At 43.0% G+C, this 26,083-nt stretch overlaps 1 protein-coding gene and 2 pseudogenes across 1 annotated transcript in view; 1 reads left to right on the top strand and 2 right to left on the bottom strand.

Moving 5' to 3' along the window:
• KIAA1549 (KIAA1549 ortholog) overlaps window positions 1-26,083 on the top strand; it is a 116,597-nt gene that overhangs the window by 52,930 nt on the left and 37,584 nt on the right. The window contains exons 3-10 of the mRNA XM_070423523.1: window positions 1,776-1,864; window positions 2,901-3,078; window positions 4,375-4,505; window positions 6,836-7,019; window positions 8,163-8,222; window positions 9,648-9,796; window positions 17,549-17,726; window positions 21,570-21,754. Of these exons, the coding sequence (XP_070279624.1) occupies window positions 1,776-1,864; window positions 2,901-3,078; window positions 4,375-4,505; window positions 6,836-7,019; window positions 8,163-8,222; window positions 9,648-9,796; window positions 17,549-17,726; window positions 21,570-21,754 (1,154 nt within the window). The remainder of the gene's footprint in view (window positions 1-1,775; window positions 1,865-2,900; window positions 3,079-4,374; window positions 4,506-6,835; window positions 7,020-8,162; window positions 8,223-9,647; window positions 9,797-17,548; window positions 17,727-21,569; window positions 21,755-26,083) is intronic.
• Window positions 12,172-12,372, bottom strand: LOC139016884 (guanine nucleotide-binding protein G(I)/G(S)/G(O) subunit gamma-5 pseudogene; annotated as a pseudogene).
• LOC139016638 (large ribosomal subunit protein eL30 pseudogene) lies at window positions 20,124-20,997 on the bottom strand (annotated as a pseudogene).

Below are 26,083 nucleotides of genomic sequence, written 5' to 3'. Positions count from 1 at the left end.
GGGAATGGCTGAGGCAGAGTTGTAGAAGAGTGACTATTTGGGATAATCAGGGACGGGTGTGGAAGAATGTAAACTAGAGGTCACGTTAAAGGATGAGTGAAAGGCTGTCACCTGAAGATGGAAGGAAGTGTCCTCCAGGTTGAGAGTGTGAACATGGGGAGAGGTCGGACAGCCCAAGGACATTCAGCTTGGCTGGTAATTAGACGGAGGTAATAAGGCAGGAAAGGAGGTTGGGACAAAATGGTGAACTTATATTTTCGGGACTCCAGTCCTCCAGAGGAAAGAGAAGAGTTTCTATTAGACATGATACTTTCCTTCCTTCCTACAAAATTGTTGCACAGTAGCCACAAAGTGGACAGTTACAAGGAGCTTATTAAAATAACTACTGAAAGCTTATTTATCTCTGGGATTCTATGAAATTTATGATACTTTTTAGTGTATCTTTTAGAATTTATTATTCTACAGATAATTAGAAACCGTTTTAGAAATACCACTAAGAATATCAAATATATGTAGCACGGATTAACTTTCATATGACATACATTTAATGAGTTTGATGTCCTTTGTTAGGGATCCATGTATTTAAAAAAAAGTTTTTATTGACTTCAAAGAGAGGAGGAGGAGAGGAGAGAGAGAAAGAAACATCAATGATGAGAGAGAATCATTGATCAGCTGCCTCCTGCACACCCCCCTACAGGGGATTGAGCCTGCAACCTGGGCATGTGCCCTGACTGGGAATCAAACTGTGCCCTCCTGGTTTATAGGTCGACCCTCAACCACTGGACCACACAGGCTGGGCAGGGACGCATGTGTTTTTAATAGTGTAAAATTCACGCATTGTAAATGTACACTTGAACCGTTGTAGTAAATGTGCAGAGTTGTGCACAAGTGTCCACACTGTTACGTGGTATTTATAAGTGGAGATGAGTGCCATCTTTTGCTCTCAGTGACAATTGTAACCCACAGGAAGTGTCCTCTCATTTAGGATCTTCATTTAGATTTGAACCTGGGTTTTTTGTTTGTTTTCTTGTAATTATGTATCAGAGAAAAAGAGGGTTGAGGTGATTCTTTGTCCTCTGGAAGGGTTCATGTTAGAGAGCTCTGTAATAAAAGTAAGAGTAATCTCCATGGGTTCACGATGGACTCGTAGGAAGACACTGACCACACGTATCGAGTATGGGGTGAGGCTGCCCTCTCACCCAGGGATGGCCCACCCCAGGCCTCCTCAGGAGCTCTTTCTCATCTCTAATGGCTCTGAGGAATTTGGAGACACCATAAGGTCTTGGTTGATGATCCTTTTTTCCCAAAGATTATTGAACTCATATCGGAATGTTGCAGTTTTAGATCTTACTCTGATTAATTTGAGAAGATGGAGGGTATGGTGGTGGGTCATGGGGACTATTCAGAGTAATACAGCAGCACCTTGAATAACGTCGTTTTGTTAGGACATTTATGAGATGCTGAAGGAACTCGACTCTTGTTGAACATGAGACCTCCATGCTCTCTGCCCCCGGCTGGGCCACAGAGTCTCATTCCTGGTCTCATCCACTGAGGCAAGGAGTGGAGGGTTTTCTTAGCATGTCGAGCTGATGCTGTGCATGGTTGACCTGGTGACCTGGTGGTGCCTTCAAGGTCCACTGTGTTCTTTCCTCGTCGGGGCCTTATTTACAAAACGACTTTTGGAGCCACCACCACGCTTTGGCACAGCACTGGCTCTGCCCGGGGCCCAGCAGTGGGATGACACTAACCTGGTGGGTGTTGGCTTCCATCTGCAGTGCTGGCCAGAAGAGCTGTGCAGGAGTACATCATTACGTCCATCAAGGAGGTGCTGAGGATTCACTTCAACCGTGCCGTGGAGCTCAAGGTGAGTCCCTGCGGCCGAGAGTCTGACGCCGGAGCCCAGGTGAAGGCAATGTTACAGTGGTCGTGGAACGTTCTCTTTCCTCTCTTCCCTCCCTTCCCCAACTCTGCCAACGCATCCCTCTAATGGACTAATCCTGGCCCAGTTAGAGGGTTGTATTGGCAGAGTTGGAACAAAGGGGCTCCAAGACCAGAGTTTGGGGTGATGACCGTAACGATTGTGCTTCTCTTGATTTACATGAAAGGACTGGGAGTAGAGTTTAAATTAGATTTTAGAGAGAGTGCCTATCCGTGTTTCTGTACATTCAGTGAGACAGAGGTAAATTTCCGGATGTTTTATGGTGGATAGTGTGCTAGTGCCTCCTCTACCCTCTTGAGCTCTGATGCCCCACTGAGACCCCTCACCTTCCCAGTGGGAGCCACGAGCCACATGTGGCTACTGAGCAAATGAAATGGGGCTGTCTGAATTGAGGTGGACTGTCAGTGCCAAATACCATGGGATTTTAAAGACTTAGTGAAAAAAGGAACGTAAAATATCTCACTAATAATTTACATTGAAACGATATGTCAGATGTCTTGGGTTAAGTAAAATGTCTTTAAAATTAATTTCACCTCTTTCTATGTTTTTTTAATGTGGCTCCTAGAAGCTTTACAATGGCATATGGGGCTCACATATTTCTTTTGGACAACACTGCTCAATAGGATAACTATTTCTTTATATGTGGGTTAAACACAGCAAACACTTTGAATTCTCCATAACTCCTTATTCAGTTCATATTGCTGGCTATTCTTTCTCGTTGTCCTTGCTCTTGTAATTCTGTGCTATTTTTGAGAAGGATAGCAGATGTGCAAAAGTAATTACTAAAATAAAATTTTGAATGTCTGTGAAGCACTAGCCCTTCGTTTAAAACCAGCTATTTATTTTTTTTACATTACTTTATTATTTTTTCTGTTCAGTACAATTTCCTGTACATGTGGTTGATGGTAATTTGGTTAGATAATTTGATAATTATAATCTTTTGTCTTCTTTATTTTCATAGGTTTATGAACTATTCGCTGACTTCACTTTTCTGGTAACATCTGGTCCTTTCGTTTACACGGCAATATCAGTCATAAATGTGCTTATAAACAGTAAACTTGTACGCGACCAAACTCCTTTAATCCTGGCTGTGAAACCTTCCTTCCTTGTGCCGGAGTCCAGGTTTCAAGTTCAAACGGGTGAGCACACTGTCCATAATTGTTTTGACTTGTAAATAGAATTTCACTTTTTTTTAGAAGTTTTTTTTTTAATTTGGGGAAGATTTTTAAAAATTTATTTAAATTTTCAAAACTATTATTATGGAAAATTTCTAGCATATACAAAAGCACACAGAATAGTTTAATGAACCCCTTGCACCTCTCATACGGTTTCAACAGTTTTCAACTCCTTGTTACATCCACACTCCCATCTACGTCCCCTCCTCTCACATTATTTTGTTTGTTTTTTCATTAAATTTATTGGGGCGACATTTGCTAGTAAAATTATAAGTTTCAAATGTACAATTCTGTGATATATTATCTATATATTGCATTGTGTGCCTACCACCCAAAAGCAAATCTCCATCCATCACCCCTTTGTCCTTTGCTACTCTCCAACCCCCTTGCCCTCTGGTAACTGCCATGCTGTTGTCTGTGTCTGTGAATTTTGTTTGTCTGTTCTTCTTGTTTGTTGATTTGTTGCTTTCAGTTTTATATCCATATGAGTGAAATCATGGTTCTTGACTTTTTCTGTCTGACTTATTTCTGAAATACTGCCATTTGTGACAACATGGATCAGTCTTGAGAATATCGCACATTATTTTGTTATGACATCATATCCTCTCATTCATAAATATTTCAGCCCATGTCTCGAAAAGAGAAGGATTATTAAACATATATACATAAATACATGTACACACACACACATACATGTATCCATATATACATATATACATCATATACTATATCTGTCAATATCATTATCACACTCCCCAAAGTTCACAGTAATTCTTTACTATCATGTCTAACTTTTTATTATGGACATTTTTCAAACATACAAAAATAGAATAACATATTAAGCCCACATATGACCATCACTAAGCTTAAGAAATTATCAACATTTTCCCAATTTTGTTTCATCTATCTCCCATACATTTTTTTGAGGAAGGTAGAGTGTTTTAAAGCAATTCCAGATATCATGTCATTTCCCCATAAATACTTAAGAATTCATCTCTAATTCATATATATTTTGAAATGTTTCAGTCAGTTGTTAAATATTTTCTCATTTAAAAATGATAACGTCACCTTCACATTGCATATTTTCGTTTGTAGCAGAGATGGCTTTCTGCAGTTCCATGACATATACATGAAAAATAACACATTGTAGAACTTAATCCTGCTTATGGATGAATTAGTTGATGTAGATACTATTTCTCCCTCTCCTTACTCCTTGATACTAAAGAAATGCCTCGTTCATGGGCCTGTGATTTCTTTCAGTCCTTCAGTTTGTGCCTCCGAGCGTGGATACTGGCTTCTGTAACTTCACCCAGCGCATTGAGAAAGGCCTGATGATAGCGCTCTCCGAAGTGAGGAAACACCACCAGGGCACGTATAACCTCACAGTGCAGGTGAGAACAGCACTGGATACAGAACAAGGTGCTTTAGCCTTTAAAGAGGCTAGTTTTATGTTTCTTGGAGCTGCACTTAACCCTTGTTAATTCCCTCCAGTGGAGGAAATTCCATTCACGTGGATCTGGGTTGATCTCTTTCCTTGGCATTGGAGTAGCATAACCAGGGAGCTCAGATCTGGTGAGCTGAGGAGAGATGAGTATATGCAGGAGATTCAAGAATGTTTTAAAAAGGAACCATATCAACCTGTAGCATATCCAGTGGGGGTAATGCCTAAATAAACTGTTGTTCCCTATTGTGGCATCCCAGGAAGGCAATGCTTCCCTTAAAAACAGAGAGGCTAGCTACTGATCAAAGAACAGGCATTGTATGTATTATATGGAAACTGCTGATATTTTTACATTTCTTTGATATTTTTTCCTCCATCTTCTTTGTGTTCTCTTTCTGGAATTCATAGTAAATAGATTTTGGTGCTCCTGGGTTCACTTTTCATACCTTTTATATTTTTAATCTCTTTTATAATTCCCTGTTTTTACAGATTTTCTAAACTTTGTCCTCCAGGTCATTCGTTTACTCTTCAATTGTGTTTATTATGTTACTCAATCTATCTATTGAATTTTCTTTCAGCCATCACTTTTTCATTGTTCTTTGCTCCTTCATAAAATTTTTTTATTTCAGCCTTTCCTGCAGTGATTCAGGATTCTCTCATATGAGGATATAATGTCACCTTGAAAGTCTCTGAGAACATTAGAGTTTTTTAAAAGTTGCCTTTGGGTTCCATTCCCGGTCAGGGCACATGCCTGAATCGATCTGATTTATTATTCTCTCTCATCATTGAGGTTTCTCTCTCTCTCTCCTTCCCCCCCTTTCTCCCTCTTTCCCCCTTCATCTCTGAAATCAGTACAAATATATTTTTAAAATAAAGTTGTCTTCTGTTTGCTGGGTTATCTTTATTTTCTTTGAAGCCATTGTACTGTGTCAATCTTGGCTCTTTGCTTTCGTGCTATCAGTTTTCTGTAAATGCCTGGAGACCATTGGTGGGTTGGTGTTGGAATGAAGGAGCAGGTGGTTAATTTTGGCAGCTCATTTGGCTTTTCCCTTCCGCTGTTGGGTCTGTTTCTCTGTCACCCTTGTGTCCTGATGGGAGATTCAGTGGAGCACTGGGCACTGGGCAGAATCTGTTGGTGGTGGGCTTCTCTCTGGGCCCATGAGTGTTCAGAGACAGCAGACTGGGACCCCTGCCACCAGTGCAAGATAAGGAAGTTGTGCCCGGGGATGGAGCATGTTTGTATTTTTCAAGGCAGAGCTGCTTTTTCTTTCATTGTCTCTCCTTCTTTGTCTCTTGTGAACACTACCCACCCCTTGCTTAGGGTTCTGACCATCGGTAAAATCTCTCGGTCTTCTCAGGCAGGGAGCTCATTGTCCTCAGGGAGCAGTGCTTTGAGCTATTTTGGTGGAGACATGGCTGCTGTTAGCATCTCTGTGTTGGCCTGGGTGTGGCTATTAGAAAGGAAAGAGGAGGGAGGAAATTGACTGGGCTCCTGGGCACACCGCCTTTAATTAATTATGGCAGCAGACTCTGGGTTCTTCTGGATCCCAACTGTGGAGCCTGAGCCTGTGTGTGTGCTGGGTCTTGGTCACTCCGTTCTAGTTTACTCCGTTCAGCATGATCCCATCCTCTCCATTTTCCAGAAATCTGACAGAATCTCAGGTTTTCTTCCATTCTCAGTGCTGTTATGGACTTACACTTCTTTGTTCAGCTTTATTGTTCTCTCTGTGGATCTAGGATGGGAGGGGGAGAGGAAGGGACTATAGATACATGTGCTCAGTTCATCACTTAATGTAAAAAACATTTTCACTATCCTGAGGATTTAAAGTATTGCAAAAGGAAACCAGGCCATTGAAACCCGTTACTCTTCCTTTAAAAATGTTCCCTCTTTTTTTTTTTTAAACCCTCATCCAAGGATATGTTTATTGATTTGGGCGGGGGTGGAGGGGAGAGGGGGAGTGGAGAGAGAGAGAGAGAGAGAGAGGGAGAGAGAGAGAGAGAGAGAAATGAGAGAGGTGAGAGAGAAACATCACTCAGTTGCCTCCTGTACACGCCCCCTACTGGGGATTGAACCCACAGCCTCGGTATGTGTGCCTTGACCAGGAATTGAACCTGCAACCTTTTGGTGTACAGGACAATGCTCCAACCGAGCCACATGGCTAGGGCCAAAAATGTTCCCTCTTTTTGGGGAAAAAAAAATCGATGAGAGAAATTATAGTCAAGCTTTCAGCGGTCTGTTTTCATTTATTTTAGAAACTGCTTTTGACTTCCTTCTTTCAGATCTTGAATATCACTGTGGGCTCTCCCAGGGTGGCGCCTCGCCGGGGCCCCGTGAACATCGTCTTTGCTGTTAAAGGCACGCAGGGGTTCTGGAATGGGACGCAAGTGAGCGAGCTGCTCAGGAACTTGAGTGTGGTGGAGTTCAGTTTCTATCTGGGGTACCCGGTGCTCCAGATCGCCGAACGTGAGTACTGCTCTCCTGGACGGCGCTGGGAATGCGGCTGCGAGCATTTTGTTGGTGGCCCGCTTTTTCTTAATGAAATGTTTAGCTGAAATCCAGAATATAAACCAGATACCTTTGGAACGTCTCAGAATCAAGCCAGGGTGGGCCTCCAGAGCTCTCCTTACCCTGGGCCTCGGTTTTTTTCTCTGTTGAGAGGAATGGGGTGCTATTAAAGATTAGGCCAGTTCTGCAAAAGGTGAAAAGAGGGTGGAGAACAGATCGCTGGTCGCCAGGGGTGGGGGGTGGGAGGAAAGCTAGATCACAGAAAGGATAGGGGGGGAGGGCGATGAGTTTGTTCTATATCTTTATTGTGGTGGTGGTTACATGACTCTATGCATTTGTCAAAGCCCGTAAAACTAGACCCCAAAAAGAGTGAGACTTAAACAAAACAAAACTTTTCTTCCTGGCAATTAGATTCACAGTGCAAATGGAGGGGGTTGGGGATGGAAGAGACATTTACTTCCAAAACAAAAAAGCAGTAGATTCCAGAGTTGAAATCAGGCCAAAAAAAAAAAAAAAAAAAAATTCAAAATGGAACAGCCAAATGGTCTAGTGATTCTTCCTGTATTTAGTGTACTGTTAATTAAATGCTAAAGGATAACTTGTCAAGTGAAGCAGTAACAGGGACATAATCGTTATTTACATCGAGCAGCTTTCAGCTGTGTGTGTGACGATGGGGGTAGAGTAATATGCTGGATGATAGGTGGACGCCAGGCCCGTCCCACGCAAGCCAGACAAGGGTCGCTTGGCCCGGAGTCACTGCTGGGGAACCCAGTACCCTGAGGAACACAGTGAAAACTCACTGCTCTGGAGCAATGGCTTTTCAAGGGGACCGTGCGGGTGATCCTGGGACTCGGTGTCCCACGATGTCACTGGAACAAGCCCTTCACTTCTTTTTGTCCCTCTTTCTCCGTGAAACTAATGTGCTCCGAGACTGCTCACTGTCCACACCTTCACACCGGGTGGGCATTTCCTTCTTCCTTATTTAGTGCTCAGTCACATAGGAAAGGCAGTCCCTTGTGACTTACCCGGTGTTCCCTTTCTGACTCTGGCAAGCATGTTTTTTACAGATTGGTCTCCTTCCCTAACCTTTCCTTTTTATAGCCTTCCAGTACCCGCAGCTCAACCTGTCTCAGTTGTTGAAGTCCTCGTGGGTAAGAACAGGTATGTGTAACGTGACACCATATTTTGGGAACTGTAATAAGAAGAAGTCTGTGCAGGGATATTAAGAATGATACCGCCTTTCCTGTTTCTCAGTCCTAAATTCAGGGCAAAGTGTACCTTAAATTCTTGGCAAAGAATGAATGAGAAAGGGATTCAGATTTGACTGTGGAACGTGTCCCACTGAGTTATGGCCCAAAAAGGGTTGGCTCCCTCTAAAATTCATATATCAAGCCCAGGGCAGTCTAACAGGAATTGACGGTATTCTGACCCAGAATAGGACGAGGTTCTGAAGCAAGGATCTTTTTTGTGTTTTTTTTTCCTTTCTTTCTCTAAAAGTCTTATTTGTTTGGTTTTATAAGGACAAGGAAGGTAACTTGGTGAGCAAATAAGAAGCCTTTTTAAAAGTCTTGGAGACCTGGGTCAGATATTTACAGCTATGGCATTGCCAAATGAGACTTTCTCACCTGGTTATACAAAAGTGTAAGAGGTAGTAACCTGCTCATTGGTGCCCAGTGTGTGAGCAGCGCCGTGAGGAGCTAGTCATGGGAGGAAGCACATAGGTGGTGACAGTCACCATTTTGCGTTCCCGTACCTGCTAGTCCTTCTTGCTTCACGTACAACATTCCATGGAAAGGCCCCACCTCTGCCTGGTACCGTGGCCTCATTTTCTAGATAGTTTTCATAGCGGTTCAGTGACTTGCCCGTGGACCTGTCTCAGGGGATTTGAGCCAGTGCTGGCTGAAGAGAAAATCTGGCAGATTGTCTGCTTAGATAATCTTGTTTACAGCAGATGTCTGAAGACAGGCACCTTATCTTGAGTCAGTTTATGAGACAAGATATGAACTTAAACCATTTCCAGAAATCTTGAAAATAAGTGCAGACAAAATGTTTGATCTTGTGCAGGCCCTCTTAGCCGCCAAGCCCCTGTGCATTGCTGAGTTTCTGGGACTTCTGGCCACCAGTCCTTGTAGCACGTGGAGCTGGGAACTGTAGACGATACCCGTAGGCAGCACTTCCGGGATTCTCCCTCGCTTTCCCCCTTTTTAATGTCTCCTCTCTAGGGCAGCGATTTTCAACCTGGGCGTCGCAAGAATTTTTAAAACCCGCAGCACCCATGCTATTTAGTCAGGGGTACTGACCTCTTTTCCCTTAAATTGTCAAGTAAAAAACTGACAACAGCCAACACAACAATAGCCGTCCGGTGTGAATGAATCAAAATTATACTAATTTTTTCTTTCAGATTGCCATATTGCAGAATTTTAGTAATTAGTTTATGTGTGCCATGAGATGAAAAAGGTTGGAAATCGCTGCTCTAGGGATTGGCATTCTACAGTAACCCTATGCTACTTTCTCTTATACACTCGCCGTTTTTTCTGTCACCGCTAACTCACTGAGGGGCCTGTGTGTGTTTCCATTTAAATGCAGTGCTCCTGGGTGTCGTTGAGAAGCAGCTCCAGAATGAAGTGTTTCAAGCTGAGATGGAGCGCAAACTGGCCCAGCTGCTGAGTGAGGTTTCCACCCGGAGGCGGATGTGGAGAAGGGCCACCGTGGCTGCCGGGAACAGCGTGGTGCAGGTACCCAGGGAGGCCCGAGGAGGAGGGGAGGAGAGAGAGCAGGCTAACACTGTCCTGTATTTTCATGCAAAGGAGAAAATTCTGATTGAGGTGGATTGCTATAGTAAGGTGGCAACTGAATGGGGTGGCATTTCAGTTCACCTAGAGTCTAGATCAGCCGTGGGCAAACTACGGCCCGTTTGAAATGAATAAAACTAAAAAAAAAAAAAAAAAAAAAAAAAGACCGTACCCTTTTATGTAATGATGTTTACTTTGAATTTATATTAGTTCACACAAACACTCCATCCATGCTTTTGTTCCGGCCCTCCGGTCCAGTTTAAGAACCCATTGTGGCCCTCGAGTCAAAAAGTTTGCCCACCCTTGGTCTAGGTAGACAAATATTTCCTGAGCCCTCAGTAAGTGGTCGGTACAGGAATGGATGTTATGGGGAGTACAGTGGAAGAATTGTGTTAGTGGATTGCCATGCCATCAGATGACCTTATTTTTCAAAAAGTAATTTTTAAATACCCAGAATGTCATCAGTTATAGAATGGTAATGTTATTCATAGCATCGTAGAGAGAACCATTCATCGGGAACAGGCCATAAGAGATCGGAAAGAGGAAAATGTTCTGCCCTCTATTCTAGCCCCTCCTCCTGCCCCCCCCCCCCCCCCCCCCCCGGGTTGTCTCATATTGCTCAAATGTTCTTCACCCTGTAACTTGGCAGAGAGGTTACAAATGACAGATTCATTTGAGTCAAAAAGTGACCCATTTTAAAATGCTCAGGCTCACAGTGAGTTGGAGGTTGGGGCTGAGGTATATTCCCTCTCAATGTGCATTAATGTTATTTTGGATTTTTCCTTTACCAACTGCTGCTTGTAGAGCTAGGAAAATGGGATATTTAGAACTGTGGCATTCCAGACAGGAAACCAGGGTGGAACCCAGACAGGTCGGGGTGGGGAGGTTGATGGTTTAGGAGCATTAGAGAGAAGAATGGAGAACTGATGCTTGGGTTGGTGGGGGATTGTTGGCCTAGAGCTAGCATCATTGCCCCCAACTCTTTTACCAGGTTTCCCCTGTAAGCATTGCTCTTTATTTCCCCTCCCACAGAGGTGGTGGTTAGGTTTCTAAAATAGTTCCTTTGCCAGATGCAATAGAATATAGAGGAACTTGCCCTAGTCGGTTTGGCTCAGTGGATAGAGCGTTGGCCTGCGGACCGAAAGGTCCCGGGTTCGATTCCGGTCAAGGGCACATGCCTGCATTGCAGGCTCGGACCAACATGCAGGGGGCAGCCAATCAACGATTCCCTCTCATCATTGATGTTTCTATCTCTCTCCCTATCCCTTCCTCTCTGAAATAAATAGGTATGTATTTTTAAAAAATGGAAAAATATCCTTGGGTGAGGATTAAAAAAAAAAAAGAATACAGAGGAACTTAAAAACTAACAAAAATTGAGAGTAATATTACGGTAATTAATATAACTATAAAACAAATAAATATATGTAAATAAAAATGAAAATAAATTATAAAAGGTTGGCCTTATTCAGTAACCTTGGCTTCACAGAACTCAAGGTCTGGGTAGAGGTTAATAAATGCACATAATGCAGTTATAGAGCACTATCAGATGACATGATGAGGTGCTACATTAGATTGGAAGGCTCCATAAGGAATATTGGATTTGTGAACATTAACCAAGCTACCCCATGGTAACGGTGCCATCTGATGGGTTGCTTAGAAACCGTGCCCTGCTTCTCATCTACATTTGAGACAAGGACTTATGTGCAGAGCACAGGACTCTTCAGACATGTTTGTAAAAGTGAAAGTATTAAACAATCTAAATGTCCAGCATCTGGGGAATGGGTAAATAAATTGTTGTGACTTTTTGTATGTTGGAATATTGTGCAGCCATTATCATTTTTTGAATTAGCAATATAGAAAAATCTTCAAGTGAAGAGAGGCTATGAAAGAATGTATGCAATTTAATCCAAATGTTAATGTAAAACCCATGGAAAAAATTAATGGAAGGAAATATGCCAAAATATTTACAGTGATTTTCTTTGGTTGAATTTGAGGTGATTTTCATTTTATTCATTATATATTTTCCTTCGTGCTTTTCGAAATTTCTCCAGTGGACATGTGATTTTAATCAGAAAATAATTTTTTTTACTAAGTATTTTATTTGTATGCTGCTGCCAGTGTATATAAAATAATCATTCTTGTGAAATAGAAATTCATGAAAATTCAGAGAGGTAGATGTTAAGGACTGACAAAAGCAGAAGTTTGTATAGTATGACACATGTTATAGGGTAAGCTTTTTGTACAGGCTTCAGATGTAGCTCTCTAACTATTCACCAGTTCAAGAAAAGCGGTTTAGAACACCTTCTGAATTCATTTTACTACAAAAAGGAACGAGCTTTCTGGGGTCTGAAGGGATTGGTACTTGAAGATACTCCAGTCAGCAGGAGGTCAGCATTCTGCAGACAGAATTGTTTCACATCTGCAGCTGCCTGGGAAACCTTCATGCGGTTGAGCCCGGCCTCCAGCCGGAGCTGTTAAACCACTTTCTTCATAGCGGTGACACGGGAGGAACCAGACATGGTGCACGCGAGCGCCGGGCAGATTGGTTGGTAGCGGGTCACGGGTCTTCGGGGGCCAGATGGTGGGGCAGCCAGAAAATAACTTTAAAAATGAAATTGAAAATGTTGCCCAAAATGATGACTTTGTCACACCGTGGTTGCATGGATTCCCGCTAGGAGTCTGATAAGAGGTCACCCAAAAAGATGCTGGAATTAGCTTTTACTGACTGTGATTGACTTGCTTTTTATTTTTATTGGTTAAAGTATTACATATGTCTCCTTTTTCCCCGATTGACACCCCCCCAACCACTCCCTCTCCCCAGTAGACTTGCTTTTTAGTAGCCCTTTGTTAATAGCCATCCTGAAGACTAATAAAAAATTAATACCATTCAGGGACAGGAGTAGGTGGTTAGGGAACAGAAGTGGTCGGGGAACTGGCTTAGAAACACCAAACAGAGGGCAGGACAGATGAGCACATCTCAGGATGGAGAGGCATAAAGAACGGTTTCTCTAGGGATGAGGGTTTGAACCCGTGTTGTTAAGGATCTTTATATAAGAAGGTGTTCGCAGTGAAATCATGACGTTGTTGATTGGCCAGAAGTTTCCAGTGGTGAGGGAGTCCAGCAGCCATGTCTGGAGTGCAAGGCCTGCACACGTGGCTAAAAAATTGGCAGCTCTTTTGCCAATAGCAGGTGCAGAGACCAAAGGTTCTAATTGCGTGTCTGAAATAGAGGGCTCGGAGTCACGATGGATCACTTACTCAGAACATCAGTCAGCGTCCTGCTGGAGTCTGAATGCGCAATAGAATTGTTGCATATTAATAAGAGAAATAGCACAGAATAGAAAGCTCTATTTATGTAAAACTGTGACATATCAAATATACCAATTTCTGAAGTGCTAATGTGAAGGACTACCCTGAACACCAGAGAGATAAAGATTTTGGAACAAATCAAAGTACTATTTAATCCGGCAAATTATGTATTTATGAGAATGTTTTTCCAGCTTGATTGAGATACAATTGATGTAGGACATTGTGTAAGTTTAAGGTGTGCAATGTAATGATGTGACATAAGTACATGTTGCGAAATGATTACTGCAATAAGGTTAGTTAGTTAATACACCCATTGCTCACAGTTACTTTTGTGTATGTGTGTGTGGTAAGAACATGTAAGGTCTATTCTCTTAGCAACTTTTAAGTATACAGCATAGTATCATTAACTGCATTCTCCATGCTGTATATTAGATCCCCAGACATAAAGCTAGAAGTTGGTTCCCTTTGACAACCTGTACCCATTACCCTCAAGCCCAGCTTCTGGAAGCCACCAATCTACTCTTTGAATTGCCTTTTTTTTTTTTTTTTTAAGATTCCACATATAGATGAGATTATACAGTATGTGTCTTTGACTTATGTCACTTAACATAATGCTATCAAGGTCCGTCCATGTTGTTATAAATGGCAGGATTTCCTGCTCTGTTTATGGGTGAATATTACTCCATTTTTTATGTATGCTACATTTTCTTTGTTCACCCATACATACACACTTACGTTGTTTCTATGTCTTGGCTGTTGTGAATAATACTGCAGTGAGTATGAGGGTGCAGATATCTCTTCAACACAGTGAATTCATTTCCTTTGGATATTTACCCAGAAGTATAATTGCTGGATCATAGGGTAGTTCTATTTTTTAAAATTTGGAGGGATTGCCATACTATTTCCCATAATGGCTGTACCAACTTATATTCCCACCAGTAGTGCACTAGGGTTCCCTTTTTATAACATCCTACCAGCACTTATCTCTTTTTTGGTATTAGCTATTCTAACAGGTATGAGGTGATAGCTCATGGTTGTTTTGATTTGCATTTTCCTGATGACTAAGATATTGAGCACCTTTTCATATGCCTGTTGGCATTTGTATGTCTTTGGTAGAAAAATGTCTATTCAAAATTTTTTTTTTTTTTTGCTGTTGAGATGTATGAGTTCCTTGTATATTTTGGATATTAAACCTTTATCAGATATATGATTTGCAAATATTTCTCACATTCCATAGGTTGCCTTTTCATTTTTGTTGATTGTTTCTTTTGCTGTGTAGAAACTTTTCAGTTTGATGTAGTTCCACTTGTTTATTTTTGCTTTTGTTGCTTGTGCTTTGGGTCTCATATCTAAAAAATCTTTGCCAAGACCAGTGTTAAGGAGCTTTTTTCGCTGTTTCCTTCTAGGAGTTTCACGGTTTCAGGTATTACACTTAAGTCTTTCCATTAAGAACTAATTTTGTGAGTGATATAAGATAAGTGGTCCAGTTTTATTCTTTTGCATGTGAATATCTGGTTTTCCTAAGACTATTAATCAAAGAGACTGTCTTTTCCCATTGAGTATTCTTAGCTCCTTTGTCAGCAGGGTCTTTTGTGGTTCCATATAAAGTTTTGGATTATTTTCTCTATTTCTGTAAAAAATGCCATTGGAATTTTGATAGGGATTGCATTGAATCTCTACTTTGGGTAATATGGACTAATATTTTAACAATATTAATTCTTCTTATATGTGAACATGGAATATCTTTCTATTTATTTGTGTTTTCTTCAATCATCAATGTCTTATAATTTTTAGTATACATATTTTTCACTTGCTTGGCTAAATTTATTCCCAAGTATTTTCTTATTTTTGATGCTATTGTGAATGGCACTATTTTCTTTATTTCTTTTTCAGATAGTTCATTGTGAGTTTATAGAAATATAACTGATTTATTTCATTGTGTTGATTTTGTATCCTGCAAATTTACGAATTCATTTATTAATTGTAATAGTTTTTTGGTAGAGTTTTTAGGGTTTTTTTAATATGTAAGATCATGTCATCTGCAAGCAGAGACAATTGTATGTCTTTCATTCTGATTTGGATGCCTTTTATTTGTTTTTCTTGCCTGATTGCTGTGGCTAGGACTTCTGTAGTGTCTTGAATAGGAGTGGTGAGAGTAGGTAGGTATCCTTGTCTTGTTCCTGATCTTAGAGAAAAAGTTTTCAACCTTTCATCATTGAGTATGATATTAGCTATGGATTTGCAAATATGGTCTTTACTATGTTGAGGTATGATCCTTCTATATTCAGTTTGTTGAGAGTTTTTTTTAATCATGAATGAATGTTGAATGTTGTCAAATGCTTTTTCTACTTCTATTGAGTAATTTTATGATTTTTATCTTTCAGATATTAATGTGATCTATCATACTTATTGATTTGCAAATGTTGACCCATCCCTGAGATGCAAAGAGGTTGACCCATCCTTCCGTCTCAGGGATGAAGCCCACTTAATCATGGTGTATAATCCTTTTAATGTGCTGTTCAATTTGGTTTGCTAGTATTTTGTTGAGAAACTTTGCATCTCCTAGCATGTTCATTGGATATATTGATCTTTAGTTTACTTTTCTGATAGTGTCCTTACCTGACTTTGGTATCAGGATAATGTTGGCTTCATAAAATAGGTTTGGGAGCATTCCCGCCTCTTCAATTGTTGGGAAATTTTTGAGAAGGATTAGTGCTAACTCTTTTTAAATGTTTTGTATAATTTGTCAGTGAGACCCATCTGGTCCTGGGCTTTTCTCTGTTGGGAACTTTTTTATTATTGCTTCTGTCTCTTTACTTGTTACTGATCTGTTCACATATTCTGTTTCTTCATGATTTAGTTTCGGTAGTTTTTATGGTTCTAGGAATTAATCCATTTCTTCTAGATTGTCCAATTTGTTGGTGTATAATTATTTATAGTAGTCTCTTTTGATCCTTTCTCTTTCTGTGGTATATGTTGTAATATCTCCTCTGTCATTTATAATTTTTGAGAACTCTCACTTTTTCTTGGTTAGTGTAGCTAAACGTTTGTTAATTTTGTTTATCTTTTCAAAGAACCAACTCATTTTGTTAATCTCTTCTATTGTTTTCCTGTTCTCTATTTGATTTATTTCTGCTGTAATATTTATTATTTCCTTCTGCTAACTTTGGGCTTAGTTTTTTCTTCATACTCTAGTTCCTTTAGTTGTAAATTGATTGCTTATTTGAGATATTTCTTTTTCATGGTGTATACATTTATAGCTATAAACATTATTATAACTGTTTTTGCTACATCTCATAAGTTTTGGTATGTTGTGTTTCTGCTTTCATTTGTTTTAAGATATTTTCTTATTTTTCTTTTGATCTTTTCTTTGGTCCATTGGTTGTTTCAGGAGTGTGTTGTTTAATTTCCACGTATTTGTGAATTTTCCAGCTTTCCTTTTTATTATTGATTCTAGTTTCACTATTGTGGTCTGTAAAGATACTTGATAAAATTTCTTGAGTTTGTTGAGACTATTTTTGTGGCCTAGTACATGGTCTAGCCTAGAAACTGTTCTGTGTGCACTTGGGAAGAATGTGTATTCTGCCATTGGATGTAATTTTCTGTGTATGTCTCTTAGGTTTCTTTGGTCTATAGTGTTGTTCAAATCTTCTGTTTCCTTATTGATTCTCTGAATGATCTATCCATTATCGAGGGTGGGGTCTTAAAGAATGTATTAGAGTTTTTATCCCAAGGGCAGTGGTTCTCAAACGTTGATGATTTTGCTCCCCCCAGGGCACATTTTGGCACTGCCTGGAGACATTCTGCTTGTCACAACTGGTGAGGGGGGACGTGGCTGTTACCTCTGGCTTCTGCCAAGTAGAGGGAAGGGATGCTTCTAAACGTCTTATAGTGCTCGGTACATACCTTCACATCTAAGAATCACCTGGACCAAAATGGCAATAATACCGAGGTTGAGAAGCCCTGCCCCAGAAGAACAGAGAGAAAATACTGACAGATTCAAGAAGCGATTAGGTAGAACCACTAATAGTTCCTTTGTGGTTGATTCTATGAGGACAGGAGCATCCTCCCATGACACATTGGAACTTCTTGGTAGATTCCCGGACTGGCAAGCCTGTGGTCTGTGTACCCTCCCGGCCTTTTGTCTCAGAGAAGCCGTTGAGCAATCCGAAGCGCCTTTGTTATTCTACACAGAGGAACTTTCATTTTAACGGTCCCTCTGCCCATCCACAGAGCATCGTAGGGATTCCGGAACCCGAAATAATGTAAGGAGCTTACGATGAGGACGGATAAATGCTGAATAACACAGTCAAGGTTGAGTGCCCAGAGAAAGGGCATCTGGACATATGAGCTTCTAAAACGCCAGTGGTGTCCGCTGTCTTTCAGGTGGTAAACGTGTCGCGGCTGGAGGGAGATGACGACCCCGTACAACTCATCTACTTTGTGGAGGATCAAGACGGAGAACGACTCAGTGCAGTCAAGTCTTCAGACCTGATCAACAAGATCGACATCCAGAGAGCAGCCATTATCTTGGGTTACCGAATTCAAGGCGCTGTTGCCCAGCGTAAGTGCCCGAGGCTTGGCCCCTGAGTAGCCATCTGCGCTGTGCTGTGATGGGCTCAAAGGCCAGTCTTTTCCTGACAGTGAACTGAGTTTAAAGCATTCTTAGGTGGCTGAAGTAGACCTATGTCTTACACCCATATTGTTAAATGGCACTTACATAAGATGTCAGGTGTTGGAATGTATTTGAAAAGACCTTCTTTATTTCCATTGCTTGTGGTGATAGCCTTCACTGCCGTTTTTCCTACCTAGTATTTTGTATTCATAGCATTCTACTAGTGAGTTTTAGTAACGTAAGTTTACTTTAGTACTTTTTCCCCTACTCTGGTCCTATTTCTCGTTTCAAAAATTTGTCTTAGGTAAAATAACGTGTTTTCCCTGTATTTGTTCCAAAATCTTACATGTCATTTTGAACGTTGGTGGGGACAGTGAGTCACGCAGGAAGCCGGGCGGTGCCCTCTGCATTTATTGGCTTCCTTCTGGGTCTTTCAACACAAAGAAGCCCTTGATCCTCACCCTTTTCAATTCTGTTTGCCTCCCACCCTCGCCTCGCACCGCTCCACTATTTAGAAAGAGGTTATTTTGATATTTCTTTATTATTTTTGGAAGATACGAGCCCCCTGTCCCCTGGCAAAGGCCTCCCTCAGTACTTTTTTCCAACTCACAGATTTGGGGTATTTAAAATTAAGAAAAGGAGTGGCACGGAAGAGTGTTTTTCTCGCTAAATATACCTTTATGAATCAGAGTGCTATTTTAATGTGACTGTTTTTCCTTTATGATCCTGAGAGCAATCCCTTTCAAAGCTCAGTGATACTTGCTCCCAACAGTAAAGGGTAGGTAAGTGTTTAGAAGGGACTCAGCATCAGAGAGCATTGGAAAACTCTGTAGGGCAAATACATAGGTAACAAAGGCAGTTTTTAAAATGACAGCTTTGTAATGATTTTCGGCAATAGAGGATTCTTCATGGAATCCATACTTGTCCCTGGACACGAACCAGGAAGAGGGCTAATGGGCACACTGTCTCCGTTTTATAAAAGATGATGGGAGACTTAAAGCAAACAGCCATTGGTGGTGTGTGTATTTGAGATGTAATTGTATGTTAGTGTGTTCTACTTCAAAGCAGTGAGAAAAGATAAAGCACGTACTTACATTTTTTTTTTATATATGACATTCCTGGTTGTCAGAGCGGTGTCCCACTCCAGAGAAACACTGCACCTTTTAGAAAGACGAATTGGTCCTGGCTGCTGTGGCTCAGTTTGGTGCATGGATGGGCGTCATCCATGCACCAAAAGGTTGCTGGTTTGATTCCCAGTCAGGGCACATGTCTGGGTTGCAGGCTCAGTTGATGTTTTGCTCTCACATAAATATTTCTTTCTCTCTCTCTCTCTCTGTCTCAAAAATCAATAAAAATATTTAAAGACAAAGATGAATTGCAGTAGGGTATGGGCACTTTCAAGCTCACTTCCACCTCTGGTGATAGTTTTTCTTTGCACCTCTCTTTCCTCCTTTTCGTGCTAAAAACCACAGGGGCAGCAGTCCTGGGATTGGAATCCTATCCAACACCAGGGCCAACCCGAGGCAGCTGCGGGCCCTGGGTCAGGGCCTCGTTGTGATCAACTGTGCCTCTCACAGGGTTTCACTGGGTTAGGACTAAAAAGAACATCTAGTTGTCCCAGCCTCTCAGTGTGATTCTGTCCTTCCTTCTATATTGTTTGTTGTTTTCACGCAAAATGAGCTATATTTAGGCCAAGTTTAAAGGTACAGATTTTTATCACTCGGTTACCTTTCTGTTTCCCGCGTAGGCTCTGCTCTGGAACTCGGGCCTCCTTCAGTGCGTGTGCCGTAGAGCAGCGGTTGCCAACCGGTGGTTCGCGGACCACTGGTGGTCCGTGAGGTCCGAAAGGTTGGCGACCGCTGCTGTAGAAGCCCACTCCCCTCCCTCCCTCTCTCCGGAGCCTCAGCACAAACTTAAAGCAGCACGGAGGATCGTTTGTGGTGTTACATCCTTGAGCAGAAACCTTTCGATCCCATGGCATGTGTTAACCATTAGAGGATGTGAAAAGAGCGTAAAGTGTGGTCCCTGCCCATGATGACTGAGATGTATTTGAAAAGATGAGACTTAGAGCCATGGCCATATTGATGTATCAACGTGGTACATGTATGTAATAAAATACGTCTTAAAAGAAATAGTAAGATCCTGCCTGCAAGACAGACACAACCAGAACAAAAGGCAAAGGTGAAGTCCTGGAGAGGTGGTTATGAGTCAGCCCCAATGGATGAGGAGGTGGGGCACAGAGGAGGGGTATTTTGGTTTTCTGAGCCTGGTGACTGGAACCTGAGCTTTAAGAAAGCTGAGTCCTCTGAGGGATGAGTAGGGAGGGCCCAGTACTGGGAGGCAGGGTTAGGGGAAGGAACTGGGAAAGGAAATTGAGAAGGACAGAGTAATTGAACCATAATTGTCTAAGGCCGTGGAAGATGGGGGGCTGGGGTGGAGGTGGCAGGAAGGGTGGGGAGTGGTGGATTCCAAGTAAGCTTGACTTAATTTTACTTTAATGTTATTATTATTTTAAAAACAAGCTCTGGCCAGTTTTATTAAAGAACAGTTTTGCACGACTTGCTTTTCTCCCAGCTGTCCTGGCGTGCTTCTAATGATTTCAGAACCATCCGATCAATGCTCGCCAGGCTGCACACTCTGGTGCAGTGGTTCTCAACCTTCCTAATGCCTCGACCCTTTAATACAGTTCCTCATGTTGTGGTGACCCCCAACCATAAAACTATTTTCGTTGCTACTTCATATCTGTAATTTTGCTACTGTTATGAATCGTAATGTAAATATCTGATATGCAGGATGTATTTTCATTGTTACAAATTGAACATAATTAAAGCATAGTGATTAATCACAAAAACAATATGTAATTATATATGTGTTTTCCAATGGTCTTAGGCGACCCCCGTGAAAGGGTCGTTCGACCCCCAAAGGGGTCTAGACCCACAGGTTGAGAACCGCTGCTCTAGTGTTTTCCACACGTTGTGCCCAGCCCGGTCTTATTGCCACTGTGGTGATGGACCCCAGTCCCGGCCAACATGGCATAGTCTCTGTTTCGGATCCCCTGAAGGCTGGGTGCCACTGGCGAGGATGACCAGTTTCGCTTTGCCTTGTCTGATCATTTTCAGAGTCTGCTTGTACCCCAGCACATACTGGCCACTTTTCAAAACGTGTTGGAACCTAGACTCGATCGGCTCCAGTGACTTTTTGTCTTCTTCGCGGCCACCATCTTCCTGCTTTGGGTGTGGGGTGGCCTCCAACCAAGGACAGCCGCCAAGATGCCTGGGGAGCGAGAAAGGAACTGATTTAATATGATTTTAAAATTGACAGCTGGTACCTTGGGTAAATCAATTTTGATTAAAAGCCATGTTTCCAGGGTTTAGGGAGAGACACAGGTGAGGAGATAAGGCAGGGCTCGTAGCCTGTATTTAGGATTTCTACTTTTTGGTATGGAAGCATTCCTGCAGTGAGAATTGAGCGGGAGCTGGTAGAATGAACTGAGAGTCAGGAGATCTGGCGTTAACCTAGCTTCGCCATTGAATTAGCCGTGCTGCTTTAGGTACGTCCTAACTCTCACCGTGATCCCTGACCCATCCACCACATAACCGTCTGTGTTGTGCTTGTTTACTTGGTCGTGTTTCCTGTCCTCAGGAGATCATAGCCTTTAACCTGTTGCCTTGGGCTGGAATGACAGGAAATGACAGGAACTTCCCAGGTGTCTCCTAGGAGAAGGCACGCTCCCTGCCCAGAAGGGCTGTCCAGTGAGCGTGTCACTGAGAGACCTTCCTTCCTTGTCTGCAGCCGTGGACAGAGTGAAGCGGCCGTCGCCGGAGTCCCAGAGCAACAACCTCTGGGTCATCGTCGGCGTGGTCATCCCCGTGCTGGTGGTCATGGTGATCGTCGTCATCCTCTACTGGAAACTCTGCCGCACAGACAAGCTGGACTTCCAGCCCGATGCCGTGGCCAACATCCAGCAGCGCCAGAAGGTGAGGGCACCTCCCCGGCGGTCGTGCGTGCGGCTCGCAGGCAGGGGTGGGGGAGCCCAGGCTCTCGGTGCCGAAGGGGAGCCATTAGGGACATCTTTTGGGGTTAATGGTGGTGTCCCTTTGCCTTCGCGTCTGCTTGCTGAGGCCCCCGTTCTTCTGTAGTATGAACTGTTTGCGAGAAGGTGAAGCTGTGCAGAGGCTTAGCCATGCCTTCGAGAACCCTGACTTCCACTGAGATGTTGTTTTGAGACCATCAGTTAGAAGATCTCACCTGTTCTGGGTATGAGTTCTAATGTCTTTTAACCCTGGATGTCTTCAGAGAATAGGAACAAAGGGAGATTTTTCTCACATCTGTGTGTCTGTGTCTTCCATACACCACTTCCCTGGATGGCTCCTTTATTTTCCATCCACCTGTTGCAAGCCCACCTGTCCACCTTGATCGAGAGCACTTAGTCATTAAAGGATGGTAATGCATGCCAGAAACATTTTAACTTAAAATATATGACTAGGTATTTAATTGACATCTTTCAACATACCTCGTCTTTTTTTTAGTATTTGTCTACTGAGAGGAATTCCCTGTGGTCTTTCTTTTTAAAAAAACAAAATATTTTATTGATTTTTTACAGAGAGGAAGGGAGAGGGATAGAGAATTAGAAACATCGATGAGAGAGAAACATGGATCAGCTGCCTCCTGCACACCCCCTACTGGGGATGTGCCCACAACCAAGGTACATGCCCTTGACTGGGATCGAACCCGGGACCCCTCAGTCCACAGGCCGACGCTCTATCCACTGAGCCAAACAGTCAGGGCCCTGTGGTCTTTCTTATAATAAATGCCCCTCATACATCAGTGCAGTTTCCAGTTTGGGTTACTTTAGAGAAGAGCAAAGCAACCTGAGTGCCAAGTTCTCCAGGTTTTATAATCCTCCCTCTTCCCGCCCTGCCGTCTTTTTGAATTGACTCCTAATTTGACAACAGCTCCTTGTCCACGTCTTCCTAAAGCATTCAGTTTCGTTTTTATAGTGGCAGCAATTCTCTTCTCACATGTTTCACCAGTTTCTGCAGTATTTAATGGCCACATGCAAGTTTCAGAGCAAGGATATGGACTCTTGGTCAGTATCTAATTCACCTGGTGTGAGCAATAACATGCCATGTGCCAGAGAACTCACTCCCTGCCAACATTCAGCATCACGTGAGATCAGCTATTGCTAAGGGAATGGACGTGGTCATGAACCTATGTATTTATTAACATGTACCTTCTCCTCAAAAAGTTAGAGGACTCACTCAGCTCTAAAAGTTGGGTAAGAAAAAGCAAATAAGAAACAAAGAATTGCCTGGTTCACCTTTGAATTTTATTCTGGTTGTGTGAGTATAAAAAATTCTGGGCATTACAAACCTAGATCTGCTGAATGAAAAAATAAGTATTGTTTTTACATTTATTTCATGACTGTAAAGGTAAACGAAGAGTATTTTTCTTATGAATTAACTAAGAAATGCAAAATCTTGATTAAGTTGCAAGTACATGGTTATCAAGCATGTTGGAAGCATTTTATACTTCAATATTCTAGTTGTTACGTGTCTTCATGTATTTTTTACCTACTTTGCCAAGGTTGTTTTGTTGTTAGACAAATGAATGGCATGGAAAAAAAACCTGGAAAAAAAATTCCTTGCTATTCCAAATGATTCAGAGTGTGAATTTCATTGTGACGAGATCAGCAATAGATTTGGAAATTTTTTGTTCTGGTGCAGTCCGGTTTCAGAGAGATGTAACCAGTGCATTCGATTCAGACGGCTGTGCATTTAGGTCTCTGGTTCCTCAGTTCCTAATGTAAACACCCACTGTGGGAGCCCATCCATTATCAGTTACTTCAAGAAGCTATCAGAGGACCGCGTCTCTGAGGTCAAAACAGGGTAATTCCCCAAGCTTTCTCCTCCTCCCACTTTTACTTCCGAAATATTGTCACATCCCAGATGTGGCTTTGAAGCAAAGGGGCAGAGTTTCCAACGGAAACGCCAGCCTTTGGCGTTGCTCAGACGTTTTTACAGGGAAGGCCTTCTGCGTGGAGCCTCCCCAAGAGACGGAGTGTCTTGCTCGGAGGGCAGCACCCCGACGTTTCAGAAGCACGGGCTTTGTTTTGCTGGCACAGGAGCCCACCGTCTAGACTTACCAAGTGTTTTCAGTAGGAAAAGGATGGTCACCGAGGTGACTGTAGGAGTTCCTCTGCTTTTCTGGGTGCCTTTCTGTTTTCTTTCTCTCCCTCCTGCTCACCCCACGCCTGACACTGCCTCCCTGCGACTCTGAAATCTTGTAGTAAACCCTAGAGCTATGAACATCTGGAAACAATCAGTCTGGTGAGCGAAAATCCACACCCCCTTCTCCTGTAAGGAAAAGGAAACCTCTTCAGATTGTCTGGGAGTCGATTAGGTTTGAAATAGGATAGAGGGAGAGGCCTTTCTGTCATATTTGGAAGCAGGGTTCTTGCTTCTTTTTAATAATAAAGAAAAACACCCTAACCTGTGCCTTTCTTTTCATCTGTGTTCTCTTTAATCTGAAGCCTAAAGTCACCACTTGTCACTGTTCCCCACAGACCTCCAGCTTGGGCCCGCCTCGCCCCGCAGAGGTTCCATTTAAGGATACGAATGGCATGGGCTACCTGCTGCTGGTCCCACGGGAGCTTGTTCTGCTGGGGACAGGCCACCCCCTGTTGTTGGTGCAGGACTGGAGTTCCGTTCCTGGCCGGCTGGCACCGTGGGCTGCCAGGTGGAGCTGCCTCAGAATGGCATGCTCATTCGCCAGACACTGAGCATGTGCTCAGAGCCGAGCAGGCCAGGCTGGGTGACAGGCACAGATGACATGCAGTCCTGCTCTCGAGGGCTTTGGTATGGGAGGAGGACAAGGCTACAGGGGCTGACGCAGTCAGTGTCGGTCCTTCTAGGGTGCTGCAGGGGCCCCTCTGCCTTCTGAGAGGAGGTGATGCAGGGCTGACGGGCAGGGATGCAGCCAGATGAGGTGGGCCCAGGCGGAGGGAAGGGCACAGAGCTCGAGAAGGCTGGACAAGGTGGTATGGAAGGGCACAGCCGAAGCTGCGGAGACAGAGGCAGGCAAGAGCCAGGCTCGGAGAGGTTTGTAGGACATGTAAGGGTGGGAAGGGGTGCTGAAGGTAGTGGGGACCCACTGAAGGGTTTTCGGCAGGGAGAGTAGCTGGAGCGTCTGTCGGTTTGGGACGGTCACTTCGGGGGCACTGTGGCCAGTGGATTGAAGAGACGCTCAGCCAAGTTCAGCTTGGCCCCTGTGCTTGCTCTTCGATTCTCTGCAAGGATCCTGTGAGGCCTCACGTAGGTGTTTGTAGTTCACCCGCAGTCAGGTGGCCCTGACCTGCTGTGGCCTGGGGGCAGCAGAATCTTGGAGCACTGCTCTCCCAGACTCAAGACCTGAGGGTGGCAGGGGCCCCACGCAGACACACACACACGGTAACGACTTTGTCTGGTCCTCACCGTGGAGACGTCACGTGGTCGTGGTGAGCTTTCACAGGCCACAGCCATCGAATTGTAAACGCTTAACGCGTTCTCTTCGAGATCGGAGATTTTCATTTAGGCTCTGCTGGGATTGCTCTGTGGTTTCCTTTGTCATCTTAGTGCTCCTTCCCAGGGTTCAGACTCACCGAGTACTGGGGACTTCACTCTGTCTTGTCCCATCTGGGTTGTATTATATTTATGGCTCATGTGTTTTAAAATTCATCAGGCGTCTCGCCTGTTACTTGGCTGACCTGCTCCATAAGGCCTCCCTGACTTGTCAGTGACATATTCTGGTTGGGTACTGATCCTGGGGGCCTGTCCCCTTTGTGATATAGTAAAGAAAGAAGGAACAGCCTGGCCAGTGTGGTTCAGTGGTTAAGGGTTGACCTATGAACTAGGAGGTCACAGTTAGATTACCTGTCAGGGCACGTGCCCGGCTTGGGGCTTAAATCCCTCCGGGGGGGGGGGGGGGTGAGGGGGGAAGGGGAATACAGGAGGCAGCTAATTGATGATTCTCTCTAATCATTGATGTTTCTATCCCTCTCTCCCTCTCGCTTCCTCTCTCTGAAATCAATAAAACATAATTGTTAAAAAAAAAGGAACAAAAGAGCTATCCTTACTCAGAAGTAACTGGGTCCTAAATGAATATTAAAGCACTAATTAATCGCCACCCTTCTTTTATAAGATACGAATTCAGGTTTATTCTGCATATGGAAGCTGGAGACACAGTACATCCAGACTTAACTCTAGATTAAAAACAAAAGAAATAGAAAAACTAGAAAAAGTGTACCAGAAAGTAGGGTTGAAATGAAA

Source organism: Myotis yumanensis, unplaced genomic scaffold (genome assembly GCF_028538775.1).
Source record: "Myotis yumanensis isolate MYYU_CA2020_CCGP unplaced genomic scaffold, mMyoYum1.0.hap1 SCAF_9, whole genome shotgun sequence".
Lineage (NCBI taxonomy): Eukaryota > Metazoa > Chordata > Mammalia > Chiroptera > Vespertilionidae > Myotis > Myotis yumanensis.
This window is presented reverse-complemented; position numbering and strand designations above follow the sequence as displayed.